The sequence below is a fragment of the Hoplias malabaricus genome, chromosome 2 (genome assembly GCF_029633855.1).
Source record: "Hoplias malabaricus isolate fHopMal1 chromosome 2, fHopMal1.hap1, whole genome shotgun sequence".
In the NCBI taxonomy this organism is placed as follows: Eukaryota; Metazoa; Chordata; class Actinopteri; order Characiformes; family Erythrinidae; genus Hoplias; species Hoplias malabaricus.
In genome coordinates, this window is record NC_089801.1 from 38,028,877 (window position 1) to 38,050,906 (window position 22,030).

Here is a 22,030-nt window from a genome sequence, read left to right on the forward strand (position 1 = left end):
TATCAAAAAATGCATTCAAATTAAAGAAACAACTGTCCAAACATGAACTAATAGAATCTATAGTTCTAGCTTATTGTCCACCTGCTTGAGAAACATCCATATCATCTCTAACAAATATTAGTTTCTATTTTGGGTAATTTTATGTTGCTCTGAAGAATCTACTTTGAATAATTAGCCACTCGTTTGCTAGTTATCTGCTAAAATGAAACGTAAAAGTGAATGAAAGAGTAAAATCTGACACGTACTATATTGCTATATTGTTTACCTCAGCTTAACTGTAGTTGTGCTCACATTTGATAATATACAAAAGTCAACAATTACACAGAATCACTTAGAATTAAACAACACCCCGAAATCGATAGGCTCTGTGGAATATTTACTTTTGACAAAAAGTGATTTATTGTGGTTGAATTTGCATAATATAAGTTTTGAACATTGGGGAAGTTGGCAGCAAGCATATATCAGTGCACTGGCATAAAAAGGCTGGCACACCACTGACTGTAGACCACTGCTGGTCCACCATCGGAGCACTCAGAGTACTGTAGGGTGACCAGACGTCCTCTTTTACCCGGACATGTCCTCTTTTTCAAACTTAAAAAAAAATGTCTGGGTGGAATTTCACAAACGTCCGGTGTTACACCAAATTCTGTGACCCTAGAGGGCGCTACTTCATAGCTTTGGCATAGAGGTCAATTTCTGATAGCTGCCGTCAGAATGTGTGACCGCCACTGAATCTCCATATAAACCTTATAAATATTCAGGTTTAAGTACATTTATGTAATTAATATTCAGTGGGGTCGCAAATTCTGACGGCAGCTCTCAAAAGCTGGGGCCCCTATGTTGGACATGAATTAGCGCCCTCTAGGGTCACAGAACTCGACGGTCACAGAATTCGGTGTAACACCGGGATTTTGTTTTTCTAGAGTTTACAGAGAACTTGCAGAAGCGTTTCGTTCACAAACTAGTCCCGCCCTCCCCTACTCCGATTGGTTCGCTTGAGTGAGAAGGGGGCGTGGTGAAGTAGCCTAAAATCTTCTGATTGGACGGTCTGACTGTAGAGCTACCGTTATTGGTCGATAACCTTCTCTGTAAACATTTAATTGGTCAGTCTGCACACCAGTAGTCATCATCTCAGATCTGGTCACCCTAGATTACTGTCTAATAACTAATTATAACTAATAACTATATAATTAGTTATTATAACTAATCTCTAAAGATTTTAAATTCACAGAGACTTTTATTGTGGAAAATAAACTAATAGCTAATAACTAGCCTGATATAAAATGATTATGATAAAAATGTTGACACTGTGCTGGATTAATATTATTTACTAATCATATTTATAAAGAATAACAAAAGAACCTAATGAAGGAAAAAATGTAAATTGGACTGCGAATGGAAAAGTGCTCAAATGTGGCATTTTGTCTAAAATTCTGTTTAATCACAAGTGGTTCGCTCAGAAAACGCTGTGCATACACTAGTGGACCTCCAACTTTGCCCTCAGTGGAACAACAGTGGTCCGCCGTCACCTTGCTCTCAGTGGATAGTTTTATGAAACTAGAGAGTGTCATGAAACGTGTGGAAGCACATTTTGTAACGTGGGTTGTGCTGCGGTCCATTTCCCCGAGTGGATTAATCTGCTGATTGACGGCACGTTTGCCTTTTGGGTGAAGGAGAGTTTAAAGAGATCTTGATCAGAACTCAAAGGTACTGAATGACATTTCAGCTTCTTTGGGTTGTGGGTTCGAGTTCCACTTCGGGTGGCTGTCTGTGAGGAGTTTGGTGTGTTCTCGCCGTGTCCACACGAGTTTCCTTCAGGTGCTCCGGTTTTCTTCCACAGTAGACTAATTAGCGAAGTAGCCTCCCACAGTAGCGAAGGGCTAGCGTCCTCTCCATGGTGTGTTCCCGCCTTTCGCCCAGTGATTCGTGTAGGCTCGGGACCTGCTGCGACCCTGAACTGGATAAGCAGTTACAGACATTGAATAAATTAATGGAAAGTGACACTTACTCGATTCAACCTACTTGCTCCAAATTCAGCAACATGTATTTTCTTTCATTCTCTAACTTTCAGTTCCGTATGGATTCTCACAGCTACGATGCACCAGGATAACTCGGGAAACAAGGTTGTGCCTCTGTAGATTTTTAAATAATATGTTAAGACATCTGACATGGTCCAAAATCTCCAGCCAGGTCCAACCCAACAGCTCTGACTGGTTCAGGTTTTACAGCGTGACTCACAGCAGCATACTGACACTGTATTTTAGCAAATATTAATCCCCTTGACTCAGTAAAGCCAATTTTTCCACTTCTAACAAATAAATACGTAGTGCAGTTTTAGAAAACTTCATTATTGAAATGAAAAATGAATGAAAGTGTGGTAATTCTTTCTGTGCAAAAAGAATATATATATATATATATATATAAATGTGCAAAATTGTTACACATATTTTGAAATGAAATGCTTAATACACTACGCTTTTTTAAACCGCGACTGCAGAACACTAGCGTGCCATTGGTGTTGGAATGAAACCTTGTATCTCCATTTTGGTTGTTATTTATTATTATATTACAGAATATTTTTGCACAGACTGCCCTTTGAACTGGACTAAAATTGCATGGACATATAGAAATTGATCAAAGTTTCTTTTTAAAAAATACAAAGTTACAAAACAAGTTACATTTTTGGAGAATTGAGATTTTGCTTTGCCATATATTTTAATGACTGCATGTCTTTATTATGAGTTGGAAACTTGAGCCCAAACTGCTGACTGAAGTGAGACAGGTGTCGAGGGGCGGAGGGATGAGGAGAAACACCTGGAGAGACAGACGGCTGCTGTCATGGTGACCGTCTGGTTGCTGTGTTGTCATGGCAATGTGTGTGTGTGGCCTTGCCTGGGCGACCGGGTGTGTGTGGGGTTATTTTAGCCGATGACCCAGAGAGCACCTCAATCTCCTTACCGTCAACCCAACACAAGTCTAAAGCAATTAAACAGGATTACCCACCCTCTCTCTCTCTCTCTCTGTCTACCTCTATATCTCTCACCCTCCTTGACTCACTCTCTCTCTGTATGTCATCCACTCGTTCTCTTTCCACTCTTCTTCTTTTATTCTATCCCTTCAAACTTCCCCTAAACTCCAAGACGTAGTTTAGAAGTTGGAAAGTTCACTTACTCACTGTCAGTTTTATGAGGCCACTTTGCCTTAGCTTAGTCCACCTCTGGCTGGTTTATTAGAAACACTGCACATTTTAAAATCCTGGTACCCCTACACTAGTCCACCCTTAGAGTGGTCCATCTCACAGGAATCCATACATGAGCAGCATGTGGTCAGAACCTGGACATGGATGAAGACGAACACAAAGCTTCTTCGGCGCACAGACCATTGTCCCTCACTGCACATCTTTCAGAGAGGGGTTTCGGATAATATAGGGTCAGGGGTCAATAAAAGTGCTGTAGAAGACCTAGTGGAAATCATTCAGATTAAGTTTGAGGTGACAACTCTGTCTAATTCCTAATTTTGATATTAGTCACATATAATAGGACAGTATCACAATTATTTGCTTATTATACCCTTGTATTGAGATGATCCTCTACTATTTTGTATGCTGTACAAGCAAAACGAGTATCTCTATTTCTGTTCATTTTAGTCTGCTACATGTGAACACAGCAGCTCTCCTTCACACTGAAAATTTCATGAAAGAACCAATAGAAACTCTCCTAAAAACCTTGAAATAAAATAATTTTACATTAACTTTTTAAGTTTTTTTCCTTCTTGTGTAAGCTACTACTTTGGAGATGTGCATTGTTATTCTGAACGGTGATGTTTATGCTTCTCCTCCTTTCTTATGATTTCTTCTATGTCATTATTTGTTCACTTTCTGTGTTCCTCTATCACTTCTTTTCTTTCTCATTTCTTTCAAGACACTTGGTCTCTTCTTTCTCTTCATGTAAGGAACAAAGAATGTGTAGAGATCACTGTTCTCATTTCATAAACTTCAGGCCTTCAGCTTTCTCATCCCCCTCTTTTTTCTCGCTCTCTCGCTCTCCAACCCCCCCTTGCCCTTTTTCTCCCTCCATCCACCCCGTGTACTGAGAGCTTCCTAATCCTGCTCTGACCTGAATACAGTCCCGCAATGTGACCAGCAGAGACCAGTGTGTGTGTGTAAGCATATGTGTATGACTGAAGTACAAACATATTCAGCATATCTATCTATCTATCTATCTATCTATCTATCTATCTATCTGAAAGCAATAAAAACAACACATTAAAACTTTGTTTTATATACATTCATTCATTGTCTGTGGCCGCTTATCAAATTCGGGGTTGCTGTGGGTTTGGGGGCTATTGAGAATCACTGGTCGCAGGGCAGGAACACACCCTGGAGGGGGCGCCAGTCCTTCACAGGGCAACAGATACTCACACAATCAGTCACTCACACACCTAGGGGCACTTTTGAGTCGCCTGTCCACCGAAAAACCTGTTTTTGGAACGAGGGAGTAAACTAGAGCACCCAGAGGAAACCCACGCAGATACGGGGAGAAAAGGTTTTATGTACATTTTGATGTTAATTATTCTAAGAGTAATTGTTTTATAGATTTCCCAGTGTTTTAACAGCATCATCACTCCATCTAAAGCTCTTCGGTCTGGTGGAAGTAACTGCTGGTGAAGAAAATCTAAAATATTGGATATGTGTTGTAGACATGGAGAGGCCTGTTTCCATTCACCACCACGGTAAAGAAATCCAGAAGTTTCTCTAAAATTAACGACTTCGCGTCACAACACTCTTCATCAAGTTTTGTTGTTTAAATTCTCAAGTAAACAATTAAGAGTTGACGGAGAAACGGAGCTCTACGAAGCAGAGACTCTTTAACGTAAATAAGGAATCAATAATTGAAGCTTTTAAAGCAGGGCACATCAACGACACCCACTGGACAAAAACATGAACAGCAACCATAAACCTTCTGTTCTAAGGCATATATCAAGATAAAAGACTTCTGATGATTTAAAACATTTAATTAGTTGAGATTATTTAAAAACAACATATCCCTGAACACTAAACTATGTGATATTGGTGTATGTCCTGTAAGTCAATATTTTAATAATCTTTAAATGTGCTATATAATGCTATGTTCTGGGAAGTAATAGGACTTTTATTTTGAGAAGTATACACAGCGCTTCAAAGCAATGGCCGAATCTCAAATGGATCCTCACTCCCTTATGTAGTGCACTATGTAGGTCATCAATAAGGGCCTAAACGTACCGTCTTATTCAATATTAATAAAGGCAGGTGTTAAAGGCACAGTTTTATGATCGCGTTGCTTGTAAAGGACAATACGAAAAAGTACAAAACATGCGTTTAGATGAGAAATTGTCTTAATAGTCGTGATTAGGGACTTCTGATTTCATGTATGGCACCCCAGGTCACGTCAGATGGCTCGGGAATCAGTCTAAAGTTCCTTTATGCACTATTAAGACCATTCAAATCGGAATATAAACCCTTAAGGAACGTTAATCCTTCGTTACTGACTCGGACCTCTATTGAACGCTAATAAGGGATTAGGGCGTGAGGAGGGATTTGGGACTCGCCAAAGCGTTCAGTGTTTTCAGTTTCCACAATATCTTTACTGTGGTTTATGGTGGTTTTAATGATGTTGCCTGATTCCGAAGGGTCGTGTCCGTTCGCCGAGGACAGTTTCACTCGTTTCCCGTCGCAGAGTAATATTTATGGCATGTGCGAAGCCGGGGACCAGGAGCTTTTGGCCGCTACTCTCAAAGGGAAAGTGGTGTGTTTCAGGTATCAGGACATTCAGCACAAAGTCAGACCCGTGGCCAAAGAGGTGCAGTTTACTTACATCCCAGGTACTCCACCTTCATTGGCAGGTTTAAGCCGCACCCACTGGTTACCCACAGTTTAAATCACCTCCATAAAAGTGCATGGAATGAAATGAGGCTCACGAGTTCTTAGCTCAATGTCAGGCGTGGCCCAGAGGGTTCTGAGATGTTTGTTTATTTCCCCCCACACAGTTGATGCTGAGATTGTGTCCATAGACGCATTCAACAAATCTCCCCCGAATAGAGGCCTGGTGGTGGGCATCACTTTTATCAAGGTAAGCTTCATATTCAAAGTCCAACATCTCTCTCTCTTTTTCCCCATCTCTCTTTATCTCTGTCCCCATCTCCCTCTTTGTCTAAGACTAAATGAAAATCTCTCTCTCTCTCTCTCCCTTTTTTTAGTCTGTCTCTATCTCACACTCATTCAATCATTTTCTCTCACACTTTGTCCCCATTATTATTTCTCTATCATCCCCCTCTCTATTCCTCAGCATAGAAAATGTTGGGGTGTCTGCACATTTATAAGAATTGACAGTTATTGTTCTCCTCCAAGCATGTCACTGATGTGATGGGAGACTAGGAGTCTGGAATTGGCAAAGATTGGAATTATATTAATATTCCAAACTCATCTTTTTCTTTCGGGGCGGCACGGTGGCTCAGCAGGTAGTGTCGCAGTTCACTGCTCTAGGATTCATCTAGGCGCTCCAGTTTCCTCCCACGGCCCACAACACATGTTATTAGGTAGATTGGTGACTCAAACCTGTCCATAGGTGGGTGTGTGTGGGTGTGTGTGATTGTGAGAGTGTGTCACCCTATGAAGGACTGGTGCCCCCTCACGGGTGTGTTCCCGCCTTGCACCCAGTGAGTCTGGGTAGGGTCCGGACCCACCACGACCCTGAACTGAAAAGTTACAGACAGTAAATGAATCTTTCTCTCTCTCTCTCTCTCTCTCTCTCTCTCTCTCTCAGGACTCAGGAGATAAAGCAACGCCATTTCTGAACATCTACTGTGATTATGAGCCAGGATCAGAGTTCAACCTGGAGTCCATTGCACGTGGGTCACTTATATTAAAACACACTCCTACTCCTGTAATAAAGGAGGTGTTATACAGTAATTGAGCCCAGGACAATGAATGGTTTTAAAACTAATTATACTCATTATACAAAATTATCAATACATTTTTTAATCCTTTAAAGCTAGAGACGGAGAATTAGAAGAATTCTAGGCCAATGTGTGGTGCTTGTCACATGTTTGTCAGAGCTGATTCTGCAGGTATTTATGAAATTTAGAAGCACCTCAAGGAACTGGCTTGTAACTCATGTTCATACATGTAGGTACTGCTACACAAGGGGACACTATTCTGTGTGATTGAGCTGTTAAAATATGACACTATGAGGGCTGATTTGAGAATCATGGCATGCTGAGCTTGATGGATACTTAGCCGTGAATTGTTGTAGAGTTCTCTGTGTATGTGTGTGTATTGTGTTGTATTCTCATACTCTAGGGAGTGTGATAAAAGTAGGGTAAGAGAATGTGCTGCTGTTGTTCACAGAGAGCTGCCTGAACCTGGAACTCCAGTTCACCCCTTTCCAGCTCTACCACACAGAGTGAGCACACACATCCTTATCAAATACACACTGAGAACACACTTCCACATCAAATATACAATGAGTATACACTTACATGTCAAATATGCAGTAAGTACCAGAGGTGGGTAGAGTAGCCAAAAATTGTGTATGCTACTTTAGAATAATATGACACGAGTAAAACTAAAAAGTAGTCAACCAATTAATTATTTAAATAAGAGTAAAATGTACTAAATAAAAAAAACTACTCAAGTACTGAGTAACCTCTTTGTTTAATAATCAGGACGTCAAATAATACACCTGAATGCACAAAAATATAAAACAGCAATGAACAAATTCAGAGCGTCACGGTGGAGCAGCAGGTAGGTGTCGCAGTCACACAGCTCAAGGGATCTGGAGGTTGTGGGTTCGGGTCCCGGTTCGGGTCCCGCTCCGGGTGACTGTCTGTAAGGAGTGTGGCGTGTTCTTCGTGTCTGCGTGGGTTTCCTCCGGGTGACTGTCTGTGAAGAGTGTGGCGTGTTCTCCTTGTGTCAGCGTGGGTTTCCTCCGAGTGCTCTTGTTTCATCCCATAGTCCAAAAACACACGTTGGTAGGCGACTCAAGTGTCCATAGGTGTGTGTGTGTGTGTGTGTGTTGCCCTGTGATGGACTGGCGCCCCCTCCATTGTGTATTCCTGCCATGTGCCCAATGATTCCAGGTAGGCTCTGGACCCACCACGAACTGGATATGCGCTTACAGATAATAAGTGTATCTGTAAACCATAAACTGCGTGTGTGTGTGTGTGTTTGCATGTTCACTCAGTAAAGTGACTTCAGCTTTAACAGCAGCTGGCTCTCAAGCTCTGTTTGATTGGTGAAATTGAGTCAAACATCGCTAGTAGCTACATTTGATTGGTGAGACTCTGTCATGTGACAGAGCCTTTGTTGGAAGTCTTGACAAATAACAAAATAAAGAGATTGTGCATTGGACGGATCGATTAAAACTAAGTAGCAAGCAGAATGTAACAGAGTAAAAGTACTTCTTCTACTTCACAAATATACTCAAGTAAAAGTAAAAAGTATACTGCATTAAAACTGCTCTTGGAAGTAAAATGTATCCAAATATTTATTCAAGTAAATGTAACAGAGTAAATGTAGTGCTTTACTACCCACCTCTGGTAAGTACACACTTCAATATGAAGTACACATTGAGTGTGTGCTTTTCTGCAGGCTGCAGCTTGGTGAAGGTCAGAGAGATACCGTGTTTCTCCTGAGTGGACATGACCAGTGCATTCATCTCTACAAAGAGGTTCGAACTCCCTGAGTCTCTGGACATGTAACAAACACTCTGTACTGTATTCCTACTGTAACTAGTGTATAATCTTTCTCGCTTTATCTCTCTGTAGAATGCCTCTCTGCACCAGTTTGAGGAACAGCCCGTGGAGAAATTCTTCCCTGAGCTGAAGGAGTTGCCCAGCGAGTGAGTTTGTGTGTGACATTGTGTGTAATTGTAAATAGTTGTTGTTATGGTAAATGTTTTTAATAGTGTGTGTGTGTATGCGTGTCTGTGCCTGCAGTGTGCTGTGGCTGGATGTTTTGAGTATAGGCGAGGGGCGTCATCTCACTGCGTTTGGCTGCCAGAATGGCTGTGTTGGACTTGCTCTTGTTAACCAGACAGGACCTGGTAACACACACATTCTCAGGCACACACAAGAAAGCTATACATGTATATTACCTTCATTACTGCTGACATTCTTCTTAAGAAGCTGAGCTGGCTTTCAGTTTTTCACATACATTTTTAGGACGGCTTTCCACACATTAAAGGAACACTAGGCATTGTTTTTACTTAAAATTAAAGCTTAAAAATTATTGTGATGCTCCACTGAGCTGTAATAGTAAGAAAAGAGCCTCTGTTGTTGCTCTATGCACTATGCAACATTTGGAGGTGGGTAGAAAAAGTTGCATTGACTTCAGTACAGTGCTGTAAAAATGAATTGCACTAAGCAGAGCTCCAATAGCAATAAATCCATATTTTGCATAGTGTTCCTTTAAAAGATCATTCCTAAAAGACAAACAGCCATGGACCTGTTCAGGTCTGAAGCAAGACTGGTACTTGATTGGTGTGTGTGTGTGTGTGTATCAGAGATTCTTCAGAGTTGGCGTTTGCAGCAGGACAGTCCAATATCCAGAGTGTTACTCTTCCCACTGAAGGTGGAAGCCCACAACGGCACAGAGGGTGAGAGGGAGTGTGTATTTGTGTGGTAGAGTGTGTCCTGCTCTTTTGCTGTTTTTTCTTAAGTGTTTGTTCTGCAGGACTTCAGGAAAAGGAGGTGACTGAAGTGACAGAGTATAATCTCTTGGTGACCAGCACTATTGAGATGGCTGTGGTTTACAGGTTAGCTAATAATTATTAGTGTTAATAATTATTACCAGTAATATATACACATACACCAAGGTCACCAACATGTGGACCATGCAGGTGATCATGTTTAGGCTGATTGGTATGTGGGGCATATAATTTGTATTAATATATGTAGTGTCCTAATACTGGTAAAACCTGTGTGTATTTTAGAGATGTGGAGAGGTGTGGTGTGAGCCAGCCGCTGTGTTTATCAGACAGTGACCAGTGTGACGCTGTACTGTGTGCTTTACTTATTGATCTGGATTTTGACGGACAGCTGGAGGTGTTACTTGGAACATATGGACAGGTAAAACACACATACCCCATTTCTTTGGAGATTTCAGTTTAATTTGTCTGAGCTCTTGATTCTTCCTCCGCAGGATCTTCTGTGCTATAAGTTCCAGCAACCCACTGACACTACCGAGGGCCAGTTTCAGCTGATGTGGAGGCGGAGCTTCAGGAGCCCCTTGCTGTCAATCATTTACCTGGACCTCACAGGGGATGGCCTTAAGGAACTGGCCATTCTCACACTTAAAGGACTGCACATATTACAGGTTAGTGTTTCTTCAGTAACATGGTTCATTTTTAATAACAAAGACTTAAAGCAGAGTAGCACCCCCTTGTGGCACGTTACCCAAATGAATACATGATACATTCCATTAAGTGCTCTGCAGTAAATAAACCTTGACACTTGTGTGGGACTCACACTTTGACACATTTTCCTTTCTCTCTTCAGCACAAGCTCTCCAGCACAGCTGACCTCGTCCTGCAACGTCTGGCCTCCAAAGTAGCAAAAATGTCTGTACTTGAAGACCAGCCACTAAACAACCAGAATACTGGGGGAAAAAAAGTGGTGAGCACTTCAGCCTCATAATCTGGACCCAAAATATTCCGATACCTTAAGGTTCATGCATTGCTTCTTGCACAGCCTGTAGGTCTAGAATTTTGGATGCTCTAAAGCAACTGCACATGGCCCTGATGTTATTATTCTCTATGCCAAGTGTTTGCTGGAAGGGTATAACGCTTGCCACATTGGGCTGGGAGAGTGGACCCACACCCTGGAGTAATTGAGCCCCATTCAATACCTTTGGGAGGATTTGGAGCGAAGAATAAACACAGTGCAGGAACTCACTAATGCTCTTGTGGCTTAATGCCATCAACTATTTCTAGAAATGTTTCAACATTTAGTTTAAAGCCTTCCCACAAGAGTAGAATCTGTTTCAGAAGCAGAGGAACAAACACACACTCGGCTCACACTGATTGTGTTTATTTAAAGAAAAGAAACATTGGATCTCTACTTTCATTTCAGATTTCAACGTGATACAAGGGCTGGAACAAAAACACAATGTAAATAAGAATTAAAAAAAGGAAGTAAAGACAAATGTAAAATAAAACATCCAACAATTTTTGTACAAAAGAAACGCAGTTATTTCTTTAAGGGGAATTAATTCTCTGTCCACTTCAGTCGCTCTTTGCTAGTGGGCTTCACGATGGGGGTCGGGATTTAGCGGAGGTCAGTTTTAGGCTCATTAAATGTTCAGTTGGCGTTCTGTGCCGTGGAGAAGCACAGTTTAAGTGTGTATGGGTATGGACCAGCTGTAGAAGAGAAGGGGAAATTAATATTTCTTTTACAACAAGAAAACCCAGCCATGAATTTTGAAGTAGGGGGAAAGCACAGTTCCTTCATAAAAAATATACACAGTTTGATCCCAAATACAGACTGAACTTACTAGGGTTCTTCATCTGGTAGTGGTTCATCAAGGCAAGTGCTTCCATGGCATCATTCACTGACTCCCACTCTAGCAGACCAGAGGCACTCCTCTCACCTGCGCCCCCGCCAACATTAACAAACACATACATTAATAACACTGACAGTTCACAAGAGCGGCAAACCAGGTTGTAATGTTCTGACCCAAAAAGTGTGTTTTATTTTTACCCCATTAAAAAAAGAATGCAAGTTATAGATTATAGACAATTGAAGTTACTGTTCAACATTATGCCCTAGGAAAATATGGACCATACACACATGCAGACACTTACTCTTTCCTGTGAATAGTTTTACATTGGCTGGGCACTTCAGCCCGAGCTCCTCACACATCTGTGGAAATAAAAGATAATGCCCCTATGATCAGTACTTACAAAATATGCACATTTCAAATCTAACTACACAGGATTTTGGACTGTATTTAAATGACATTGTTTCAACACCAAGCTGTAGAACAAAAGAAAACTGATCAGGAGACGTGGCTGTACCTGAGTGAACGTCTCTGTGGTGCAGTCTGGCTGGCCGTTGAAGAAGTGAAGCACGTTGCTGGGTCTCTGGATGCGGTTCTTGGCTGCCTGCTCTGGGGATGTGAACCGGTTGTTTCGGCTTCCGTGGAAATCCTTGAAGCTGCTGCTGCCGTCTTCCAGCTGATACGACTGTCCAGGGATTATAGTCTGCTGCTTGGACACACTAAAGACGGGAAAAAAGAATAAGCATGTCAATTAACAGCAGCACATCGCACTTGAGACAACATAGCAGAGTTATTCATGGTGTTGATTCCTCTGGAGTTCACCATTGCCAGTTTTTGAAAACTTGCTCCCACCTCCAAACTAAAACAATATAAATGACTGCAGTGTCTGTATAAAACAAAATCAGGTCATATTGTTGAGGAGATTCGTATTATTAAACAGGCTACAAATTAAAGAGCACATGATGTTATCTTCTTAACCAGAGGCTTTTAACCAGTACTGGGTAAAAGAAGCTTTTATCAAAAGTTTAAATAATTACTTGAGTAAAATAAAAAAATATTCAACCATTGAATTGGTATTTGGTGAGTTGATAGGAGTTTCGTTCGTTGTTTTAGAAACTGAAACATGTATAATTTGTTACAGTTTAGTTCAATCCATTTATATGGTCTTTTCAAATGATCCTACTTTAATATAAGCAACTGGTAGAACAACTGATTACAGATGTAGTAACTAGTTTGTCACATACCAGATGTTGAGTTTCTGGTTGAAAAGCATGGTGTGGTTGACATTGGTGATTGCTCTCTCCACTGCATAACAGTCTCCCATTTCAACCATCGCAGCACCTGGCTTACTCTTCATGAACTTCACCTGCAGAGAGAGGAAAAAAAATAAAATAAAAACTCATTGCTGCACAGATCTAATCGCACATGGAACATGTATAAAAATGTTAAATAATAAATGGAAAGCGAAGTAAATTTGACAGAAGAGAGCACATAATTTGAAACCTAAGAAACTAAACAATGAGAAATCAGTGACGTATCAGTACTGAATATATAATGTGGACACCTTGCTTACTTTTCCACTGCATGGAACCTACACGACTCAACTCTTTTGCTTTTACACTGGCCAAATCTAGTACCTGGTCGCTGGAACCCTGGTCCAAAGTCGATTACATACTAAATCATGTGTAAAGCCTACAGAAGGCTAATTGGCCAGAGACCTCTCAATCACCATGAAATGCAGAGCTCGAGCACAAACCTGTCACTTGTTAACATTACCTTTAGTTTTTTTTTTTTTTTTTTAAATAAAATGACGTTTAAACATTCCTCAGGCCAATGACAGGCAAAAAAAAAAAAACCCCAGTGAAAGCCGAATGTGCAACAAGAAAAACTGATCTGAGAGAACTGGGGTGCGGAGCCTCGTGTTCGGTCAAAAAAAAAAACACGCAAATACACAATGAGTAATCGGAGCCCAACTTTACTACTGCCTTACTTTCAAAGCCTGCAGTTCCTGTTAGAGATGGGGTTTTGCAACATTACTGGATCCATTTCATGCAGAAGCTGTGCTAGTGGAAAAGCAACAAGCTAAAAGTGCACTGAGCTGATCCCACAAAGTGGAAAAGCACCAAAAGTGATATTAAATCCAAGAGTCTTGTGATAACCTCAGAACCACAAGACCCACACTACTCACCCTCTCTACATTTCCATAAAGACAGAAAATATTGAAGATTCTATCAGCATTGACCTTGTAGGGGTCAAGGCCGTACACCATTATGACAGCAGACTCTGTCTGAGAGCCATATTCGGGTGGGGGTCCATGGCCATACTGAGGACCACCATAACGTGGACCCCCACGGCCACGGGCAATAGGAGGGCCCATTCGTCGTCCTTCATAGTGAGGGGGAGGGGGGCCATACGTGTCATCGTAGTGACCATATCCACCCTGAGGTCCACCTGGAAATACACAAGACAGGAGCTTTAAAGACCAGTTTACGTTACAAAAACACATTACTCCAATTCAGCTTCTGTTCTTTGGGAAAATATGTAGTGCTTTACAAATTCTTTAATAAACTGGCCATACTAAACAGGGCTGTTTAGACAGGGGAACGCTGCTGTGGGGCTTGATCCTTGTAGTTTATTGGCCAAAGGTAGGTCATGTTTAAGACATGGGTTTTAGCACAAGAGGCACGAATGAACATTTTTATTGGACCACCACAAAATAAACGCATTTTAAAAAAATAAAATAAATAAACCCACCACCCAAAACCTCTTAAATGAGAGTGGCTAATGTGCAGTGACCATGCGCTGCAGAGGGAAGGTATACCATTGCCGTGTTAGAGTTGTGCAAGTGTGTATGTAAGTGTGTGACTAACCATATTCTGGTGGGTGGTCCCCAAGCAGAGCTGGCTGCCTCTGGCGCTTGTTTGGGTTAGCATTGGGGTCTAACAGAGAAAATACACAGAGGTGAAAACTACAGCAGAGCCAAACTGGTTTCAAGGGCAGCACACAGGAACCAAATCAGATCATCAAACTAAAGGCAGAGGTGTGGTGCAGTTGTGATTGGCATGCAGGAGAGCCTATGACTTGCATTAGTTGTAAACATTACATGGTGGGTGGGACAACATTTACATGATATAAAAAGAGCACCTTGAATTTGCAAGAGATCTAGAAATATGAAGGGTTAAATTACCTATACTCACATTTCTGAAACTGAAAGTTTTAATGTGTACATTGTTCAAAAACCTGGACGTATTCGACAACTCTCACGCACACACACATTCATTCACACACAAACACACCTTGAGCATTGTTCCAATTTCCGTCTGAATCAGCATCTGCACAAATACAGGTACACACATCAGACACACAGCAGAAAGCAAAAACAGTGGGGACCAAAAAAAAAAAAAAAAAAAAAAAAAGGGGTACTACAACTAAAAAGGTTAATGTTCACTATTCAGTTTGACATTCAAGATCTGTTGATAGCCAGATTAAAATAAAACAATGGTGTCAAATTTGACGTGTAGTTTACACAGAGTTAAGATGGCTAAAATCAAAATTTTAATACGGGCGTATACTGGAGTAGTCGCTGCATTCAATTAACATTTTACACTTGTATTTTAGGCTGCTCAACTAGTCAACATTTTTTGCCGGGTTTAGGGACCTGCCAATGAGTTTGCAGATTGCATTTCTAGAAAACCCAAGAAGAAAAACAATTAAAAATAAGTAAATAAAAAGCTTAGTAAAGCACAGCCCAAATGTATCCATGTCAAAGATCCAAGTTTACTATAAATTACCATTTCTACCGTAGCTGTAGTTAAGAGAACTAACTTGAAGACATGTCTTTTGTAAAGCCATAGTCACACTGGATAGTTAAAATCAGGTTTGTGTGGTTGGTCATTCAATGACGTCTTGGAAACATTTTATATATTAATTCATTACTTAAAGAAAAAAAGGGTCCTTGATATCTGGATTATCTGTATGAATTTATTTCAAAAACATTTTCTTTAACAAATTCAGTGTGATCATGTTTTAAGTGTCATGGACTATTGAAGTAGTTGCTGATACCCATCTAAATCAGGGCTACTCAAAATACAGTATAATTCCTAATGTTGCTAATAATGTATTATTGTGGGGACCTGCAATGGCTGAAGTAAAACCAATAACCGTTTTAATCTTATCCCGTGTAGCTTTTAGTAATCATTAGCAACGTTAGCATTTTAGGCAAAACACTTCTTTGAAGAACGCGAGAAGAACAAGAAACAAGAGTGCACCTTCTAGTAGGTAGAAAGGGAATCATCTTTATTTAAGGTATTAAGGCCAGGGGTGAAAATCTTTTAGCAGAATGCAAGCACAGCTAGCACAGAGTCAAAGACCATGACAACTAAAAAAATAAATAAATAATAATAAATCCACGATGCACCGCAAGCTGAACCTGCAAAGGGCTAAAGGGCCCTCTGTGGCAGAACAGCTCGTACAAAAGTCATCACATGAGACATTTGAACGGCGGCACTTACTTACAGTGGGTAGAATTGAGAGAATCCAAGGTGTAACCACATGACCCAGAGAGACGCTTTGCCTGCAAGCTTTTCGCTCCGAACCCCATGGTTTGGTTTCCGGCCAACAATCATTGTTTTTTTCATTAGTCTTTTTAGTTATCCTTCCAAGTGCTTTGAGGACAGGTGGGTTTCCAGGCACAAACAGTGCTTACCGTTCTGAAGAAGGGGGCTGCAGACACAGCGCCGGTTTTTGAGGACAGACGCCACTGCAGCGGTCAAGCTAATCCAAACCTGCGTCACACGGAAGGCGTAACAGCAGTGAGAACACGAACCGTCGCGTTCAGAATGAAACAGAGTTAACAAATAGAGGAAGAGGAGGGATGGAGGAAGGAAAGAAAGAGAGACAGAAGCACCTGAGTCCACAGAGATAAGAGAGGTCTTAGGAAAGGATGACGAAGTTCTAGCTACGTGTTTGGGTGCTTGGTTCTCCATGGTAACCCCCAGTGATCCTTTCCATGTGCTGTAATGTACTGTTGGCCGCAGTGGTGTCCTGGTGATGGTCTGGTGAAATTCACTACTGTGATCGTGGACGTGAGGCTTGATGTGTTCTCATGATGATGTTCACGACGTGGCGATTGGTCACTTGGTATGTTTGTGCTGTTATCTGTATGTGAAGCCATGAGCATTGAGCTAGAGCTGTGAAACCTCTGCTTCTATGGTGGCATGACAGGACAATCTTGGCAGTGGTAAAATCTGCTTGAAATGTAGCCGTGACGTCTGTTCATGGTTTTTAAATTGCAGCACTCTTGATGTAACGTGCAGTGACGATCGTGGCTCGATGTGCTGTCCTGGTTGGCATGTTGAATCTAGAAACATCTACTTGGTGTTATGAAACAGTCTTGGCTTAGTGTTTTGACATGGTAATGTGACCTTGGCATGTCATGGCAATCTCTGTTCATGGCCCTCATGTTGTAGAAATCCTGCATGGCAATGTCTGCTCAGAAATGATCTGTCATGTTCTCATCAAAGTGGAGGAGCAATAGCAAAAAGGTAGGCAAAGTACCCCGGCATTAAGGCATTAGCAGAGAACAGGAAAAAAATATATATATGATCCTCCCATATCCTCTGAAAATCTGAGTGTCTTTGCGTGTCATGTCTGCAGGCTGATTGGCTGGTTTGTTGTGATGTTAAGGTCTTCTGTGAATGGCTGATGTGTGTTATCCAGAGAAAAAAGACCATCCCCCAAAATATGATGCTAAATCAGAGAGAGGGCAGTCATCTGGAGGGAAAAGATGCTAGCGAAGAATGTCAGCTGTAGTGAGGTGTTTGTTCCATGTGACTGGACTCTGTATTTTTGGAAAGTGGACGTCTCTGGAGCATATACGATGTTGTGGGTTCAGTGTGCCTCCATTTCATTGTTCCATGTTGTCTGTGGAGTAGCATTTGAGGAAAATGTTCGGTGTATGTTTGTACGCTGAAGAACGTGCAGCTGGGAGTGCATAAATCTGCTTTTGAACGTGTCCGTGGAATAAAAACGATGACAGCATCCGTTCTGTATGTTTTCTGAACAAATAATGATGAACTAGACAAAATAGGTTCCTAAAACCTAAAATAGGTTCAATAACTGATAACGTGTTACAACCTTAGCAGTGGAAACGGGGCTGCACCATTAGGGCTATCAGTGTATGTTTATAACAAATTTCAGATTTGCACATTTTTCTGTTAGACGAAAATCACCAGTAAACTTTACACATACACATTAATACCCTTAACCATTTCATTCCCCAAAATATAATCCTACCTTTCCGAACAAATTCATTTCAGCTTATTTTACTTTGTTTCCGTAGACGTCGTCTGATAAACACTGACTGATTTGCAAAAGCTGAACTGCTAAAATGTGTGAACTCTTGTCTAATAGTGCAGCCCTAGATTGAACTACAGTTAAACTACAATAAATAAAAATGTGGTAGTTTAGTAAACGTGTCTAGTGCCTAATGTTAGGTTTGCTTCAACCCAGATTACCCTTTTTTCGTCCAGTATAACGCAACAGACGCAAACATTAGGCACCATTCTTGTCCAACGACAATAAAGATAAGAGGGAAATACATTTGACAAACTTTTAACTGATTTCTGGCTATCATTCTAGACCTAGAGATCTGCACAACATCTCAGAGTTTCTGAAAATATAAGATGTCTGACTCAAAAACTCAACTCAATATAATATTCGCTAGTCTTGTTTTGTCTAAAACAACAGTAATCCTACATATAAATGCTTTTCAAACAAAGCACCAGAATAAATCTTATTAAATGTTTTACTAAATCTTAAACACAGTGCTAAAAATCACACTTCAACACATGTCCATTGAATATCTTAGGCTCCAAAATGGTATCATTACAAGGACAAGAACACTGCACCACAAAATGCCAACAGCATTTAGAGATTTAGCAGTTAGCATGAAGCCAAGCTGCCCCGTTTGCTTTTACCAGTGTTAGCACTTTAAGATGAAGTATTCCTATGAAGCAAATAAAATATATAAATTTTAATAATCTCCACCATGTTGTGTGGGTGGTGCAGGGCCATGCTAAGTGACCGAAACCATGTGTGGGATCAATGTTAAACACTACACTGCTTCACGAGTGAACCGAGTGACAGTGTGGCACATGCTCGTGTGTGTTTCTGCACGAAACAGGTGACATGCAACTTGGTTGTGAGGCACAGCTAAGTGAGGGGTAAAACGCTGATGTGGATCCATGTGTTGCATGTACATGTCCAGATTAAACCCCACCAGTTCATGAGTGTCCTGTGAAAATGGCCTTTCTTTTAACGAATGCATGAATGTGCGTGTTTTGATTTGAGAAAACAGTCACATCCCTTAAGTGACAACACTGTGGTGTGAACTCTGTTTTTACAGAAACATCTGAAAGCCACAGGATTCTCACTAAAGGAGGCGTGTCCACATATGTCCCCAAACCTGATTAGAAAGACTGCATGTGTGCTTGTTTCCATGAGGGTTAATATAAGTTACCTTGGCCAGCCAGACCAGGATTAGTGTAATCCCAGGTGTCCTGGTCATTCTTGAACACATTGAGACGAGTTGGCTGTGAAAAGGGAAAAGGAAACATTAATTTATTAATTCACTATTTATAACACAGGACATGTCTGACGTCTGTACATAATCCATTATCCCTTTTTCTCAGGCTCAGGACCCATCTATCAAGAAGGCTTTCTGTAAAATCAAGGCTAGACTAAAATAAAGATGGAGAATCATCAGTGCTTGTAGTTTTCTTTTAGTACTTTTAACACCAAACCAGGTTTTTTTTACAAGAAATTTTACAGCTTTGTGTCTTGAAATTCTTGCACAATGGAAAGGACCGAAAGGACTGGAATTGCTGAAATAATTCCAATCAACTTCACTCAAGCATATCACAAGCTGTGTTTTCATGTGGATAAATGAATGAACTGTAAAGTAGCTTAATATAAATAAACACCTGAATGCTGATTACTGACCTTAGCATACTCGATTTTGAGAGTGCAGCAACCAGAGTAGATGTCCGCACCATTCAAAGATGCTTTAGCTCTCTGAGCACTTTGAACAGAGTCAAATGTGAGCATGAGTCAAGGAATTCACAGACAAATTCAATGCCCTTCTACATGAATGGTGAAATAATTCATTAAGTGATTTTATGGCATGACAATCACAGCCAAATAAGTCAAATATATAACAGTTAAAGCTGTTTAAGTGAATGTAAAACATATAGCATTAAAACTTAGCATCAAATCTCAGCAAAGCCATAATGAATCATTTGTAAAGGATATTCAACCATAGCCTGCACTCCATTCTTCCTGAAGATAACAATCCTCTGCACTGGACCACAGTTATTGCAGATGGTGTACAGTACATCCTGTAGCAAGAAAACACGTTCAGAGATGATGGCAGTGAGCTCAGATTACTAAACACTGGTTCTTCACACAACAGCTGCATTGTAACTGACAAGTTGCTATGTGGAAAATGGTAAAATAATGAACAGATTAGAAAAGTGATGAGTTTATAGGGCCATTGTGACTACATTATAATGTTAATGAATAGGAATTGCCATGTGAATGTATAATCAATTAGACGTTTACAGTTTGAAACAATTTTATTCCCTATAAATAATAGATTCCTTACGACATTCCTGTGCTTATATGCAAGTGTTTTAGTTACATGGAAAATAGTCTCCCTTTCTGTTGTTTTTTTTTTTATATAAATATTCAACCCTTCTTTTGACCCATGTGATCTTTAGTCATTTGAATTATCAAACTCATTACAGATTCACAAAATTTATTCTGGAATTTGGGATAAAGCAATGTGTGTGGATGACAATGTTACCGTAGTGATAGGGTAGATGGGGTTCATGATGGTGAATAACAGGATGTTGTTGACGCTAGGAGCATCACTCGAGTCCCCAGGTCGCGAGATCTTCTGGCTGGTCGAGTAGTTAATATAGCATGGCCGACCGGCGATGTAAACCTGGTTATCGTTAGCATAGGTCACTGCGTTGCAGGACCCACTCATATCTTCGTACTCCACCAGAGCCTGGCGCTTGTTTGGCATCAGAACCACATAACTGCACACAAGAGCCACTCCAGCGTAAATCAAACATTTCATCATAGCATGTATGTTGTTGATATTTATACACTAAAGACTTGTGGGAAATAAATGGTCAGACCAATAGATGACCATGCCAACTTTGAAAATGAGTCAGTCTCAAAAACACAGAACCAGACAAATGGGGTTGCATATATATCAGACACAAAGAACCAATGTGGGTGTATCATTCCAGCAGTTGTGGGGTAGATGGAGAAAGTTAGGGAACAACTGCTTATTCATACATATGGAGAGATGTGTTTTAAACCTTTGAAACGAGGTCCAATAGGCAGTGGGCTTGAAACTGTGCTTTACCTGATGGTCCCAAACTCCCGCAGCGCCTCCACCAGGTCAGACTCGGTGATGCCGTCGATCAATCCCCTGACATGTACCACCAGAGAAGGCAGCGTCTTATGGGGGTCGTTATAACCCTCCTAAACAAACACACAGATGGGTAAATATGCAACCACGCAGGAGCATTTTCTTTAATGTGGTAAGGTAGCAAAGGACTGCATGTGAATTAAGAACATATTATTATAGTTAATGGCATCAGTTATTCACTTGAGAAAACCGTCTCGACCTTCAGGCAATTCAGAAATTTGCTTTCGCTCAAACAAAATGTCTTTAAGCATAAAACAATTATAAAACGGTGCCTAAAATAAAATTATAATGTCCCATACCACCATAAAATGGTGGAGTTTTAACTCAAATTCAAAGAGAGAATGATACTGTAGTAGTCTTGATTTAAAGTGCATTTCTGTATTATTACAAACAAAACACGATGTACTATACTAATAAACGTCGTGTGAGAGCAGAACAATGGCAGAGACTGTACATCGTGCTAATAGGGCTAACTAGCTGGCTAATGCTAACATGGAGGTAAAAACGGGTTTAAGCTCCAAACTGGAGAATAAGGTAGATACGCATGAGCTTATGAGAAATAAATAAATATATAAGACACGCAAAAGGCAAAAAACATCGGTTGGATACACATTATTTGACCGTTAATCATCACGGACTCCCTAGCTACAGCAACGCGGCTGGCCTTTGTTAGCGGGCGGATAACTAAATGGGGGACGTCTATAGGAGCTCAGAAAAAGAAGCTACAATTCTACATTACCGTGGCCATTCCGTCGCTGTCGGTTTTCTGTCGTTTCGTCGCCCTTCCACCCTCACTGTAGTAGCGTCCCGCCGTCGTGGCCATAATTCTCCGCGTTTTAAACTTACCAAAAAACGAACACCGCTAGCGGAAACACGGAGGAGGAACTGTGAAAAGAACAGCGCCTGACAGCAGTTTTACTGACGGGGCGAGGCTTGGCGAGTCTCCGCCCACCACAACCTCCGCCTACTCTTTACCCCCCACGAAACTCGCCTAG

The 22,030-nt window shown here is 40.9% G+C and overlaps 2 protein-coding genes across 9 annotated transcripts; one reads left to right on the plus strand and one right to left on the minus strand.

Annotated features, from left to right (window-relative positions):
* Positions 1–1,511: 1,511 nt before the first annotated feature.
* On the plus strand, positions 1,512–12,142 carry kptn (kaptin (actin binding protein)). 8 transcript variants are annotated; one of them, XM_066659174.1, is made up of 14 exons: positions 1,512–1,707; positions 4,595–4,731; positions 5,668–5,859; positions 6,025–6,107; positions 6,801–6,885; positions 7,385–7,439; positions 8,627–8,705; positions 8,803–8,876; positions 8,974–9,080; positions 9,540–9,632; positions 9,710–9,791; positions 9,969–10,104; positions 10,178–10,351; positions 10,534–11,054. In XM_066659174.1, exons 2-14 carry the CDS (start codon positions 4,701–4,703, stop codon positions 10,669–10,671), a joined length of 1,329 nt encoding a protein of 442 aa, XP_066515271.1. In that variant the 5' UTR covers positions 1,512–1,707; positions 4,595–4,700; the 3' UTR covers positions 10,672–11,054. The 8 variants fall into 8 exon arrangements, with proteins under 8 accessions (XP_066515271.1, XP_066515289.1, XP_066515291.1 ...); XM_066659192.1 differs by having other exon boundaries at positions 1,513–1,707; positions 5,795–5,859; XM_066659180.1 differs by lacking the exon at positions 1,512–1,707 and adding an exon at positions 4,419–4,544 and having other exon boundaries at positions 4,635–4,731.
* On the minus strand, positions 11,252–21,988 carry hnrnpl (heterogeneous nuclear ribonucleoprotein L). The gene is made up of 14 exons (XM_066659198.1): positions 21,775–21,988; positions 20,970–21,088; positions 20,397–20,634; positions 19,844–19,929; positions 19,535–19,631; positions 19,053–19,125; positions 14,830–14,865; positions 14,404–14,472; positions 13,722–13,984; positions 12,778–12,899; positions 12,051–12,252; positions 11,838–11,895; positions 11,528–11,623; positions 11,252–11,393 (listed from the first exon to the last, which is right to left on the minus strand). The coding sequence occupies exons 1-14, from the start codon at positions 21,856–21,858 to the stop codon at positions 11,335–11,337; spliced, it is 1,602 nt and encodes a 533-aa protein (XP_066515295.1). The 5' UTR covers positions 21,859–21,988; the 3' UTR covers positions 11,252–11,334.
* Between the last annotated feature and the right edge of the window lie 42 nt (positions 21,989–22,030).

Coding starts and splice junctions, on each gene's coding strand:
- kptn (XM_066659167.1), top strand. CDS start 5,634: ATGGTGGTTTTAATGATGTTGCCTGATTCCGAAGGGTCGTGTCCGTTC. Junction 6,108..6,800: donor TGGGCATCACTTTTATCAAG/GTAAGCTTCATA, acceptor TCTCTCTCTCAG/GACTCAGGAGATAAAGCAAC. Junction 8,706..8,802: donor GCATTCATCTCTACAAAGAG/GTTCGAACTCCC, acceptor ATCTCTCTGTAG/AATGCCTCTCTGCACCAGTT.
- hnrnpl (XM_066659198.1), bottom strand. CDS start 21,858: ATGGCCACGACGGCGGGACGCTACTACAGTGAGGGTGGAAGGGCGACG. Junction 21,089..21,774: donor ACAGCGACGGAATGGCCACG/GTAATGTAGAAT, acceptor GTGTTTGTTTAG/GAGGGTTATAACGACCCCCA. Junction 14,473..14,829: donor AAATTGGAACAATGCTCAAG/GTGTGTTTGTGT, acceptor TTTCTCTGTTAG/ACCCCAATGCTAACCCAAAC.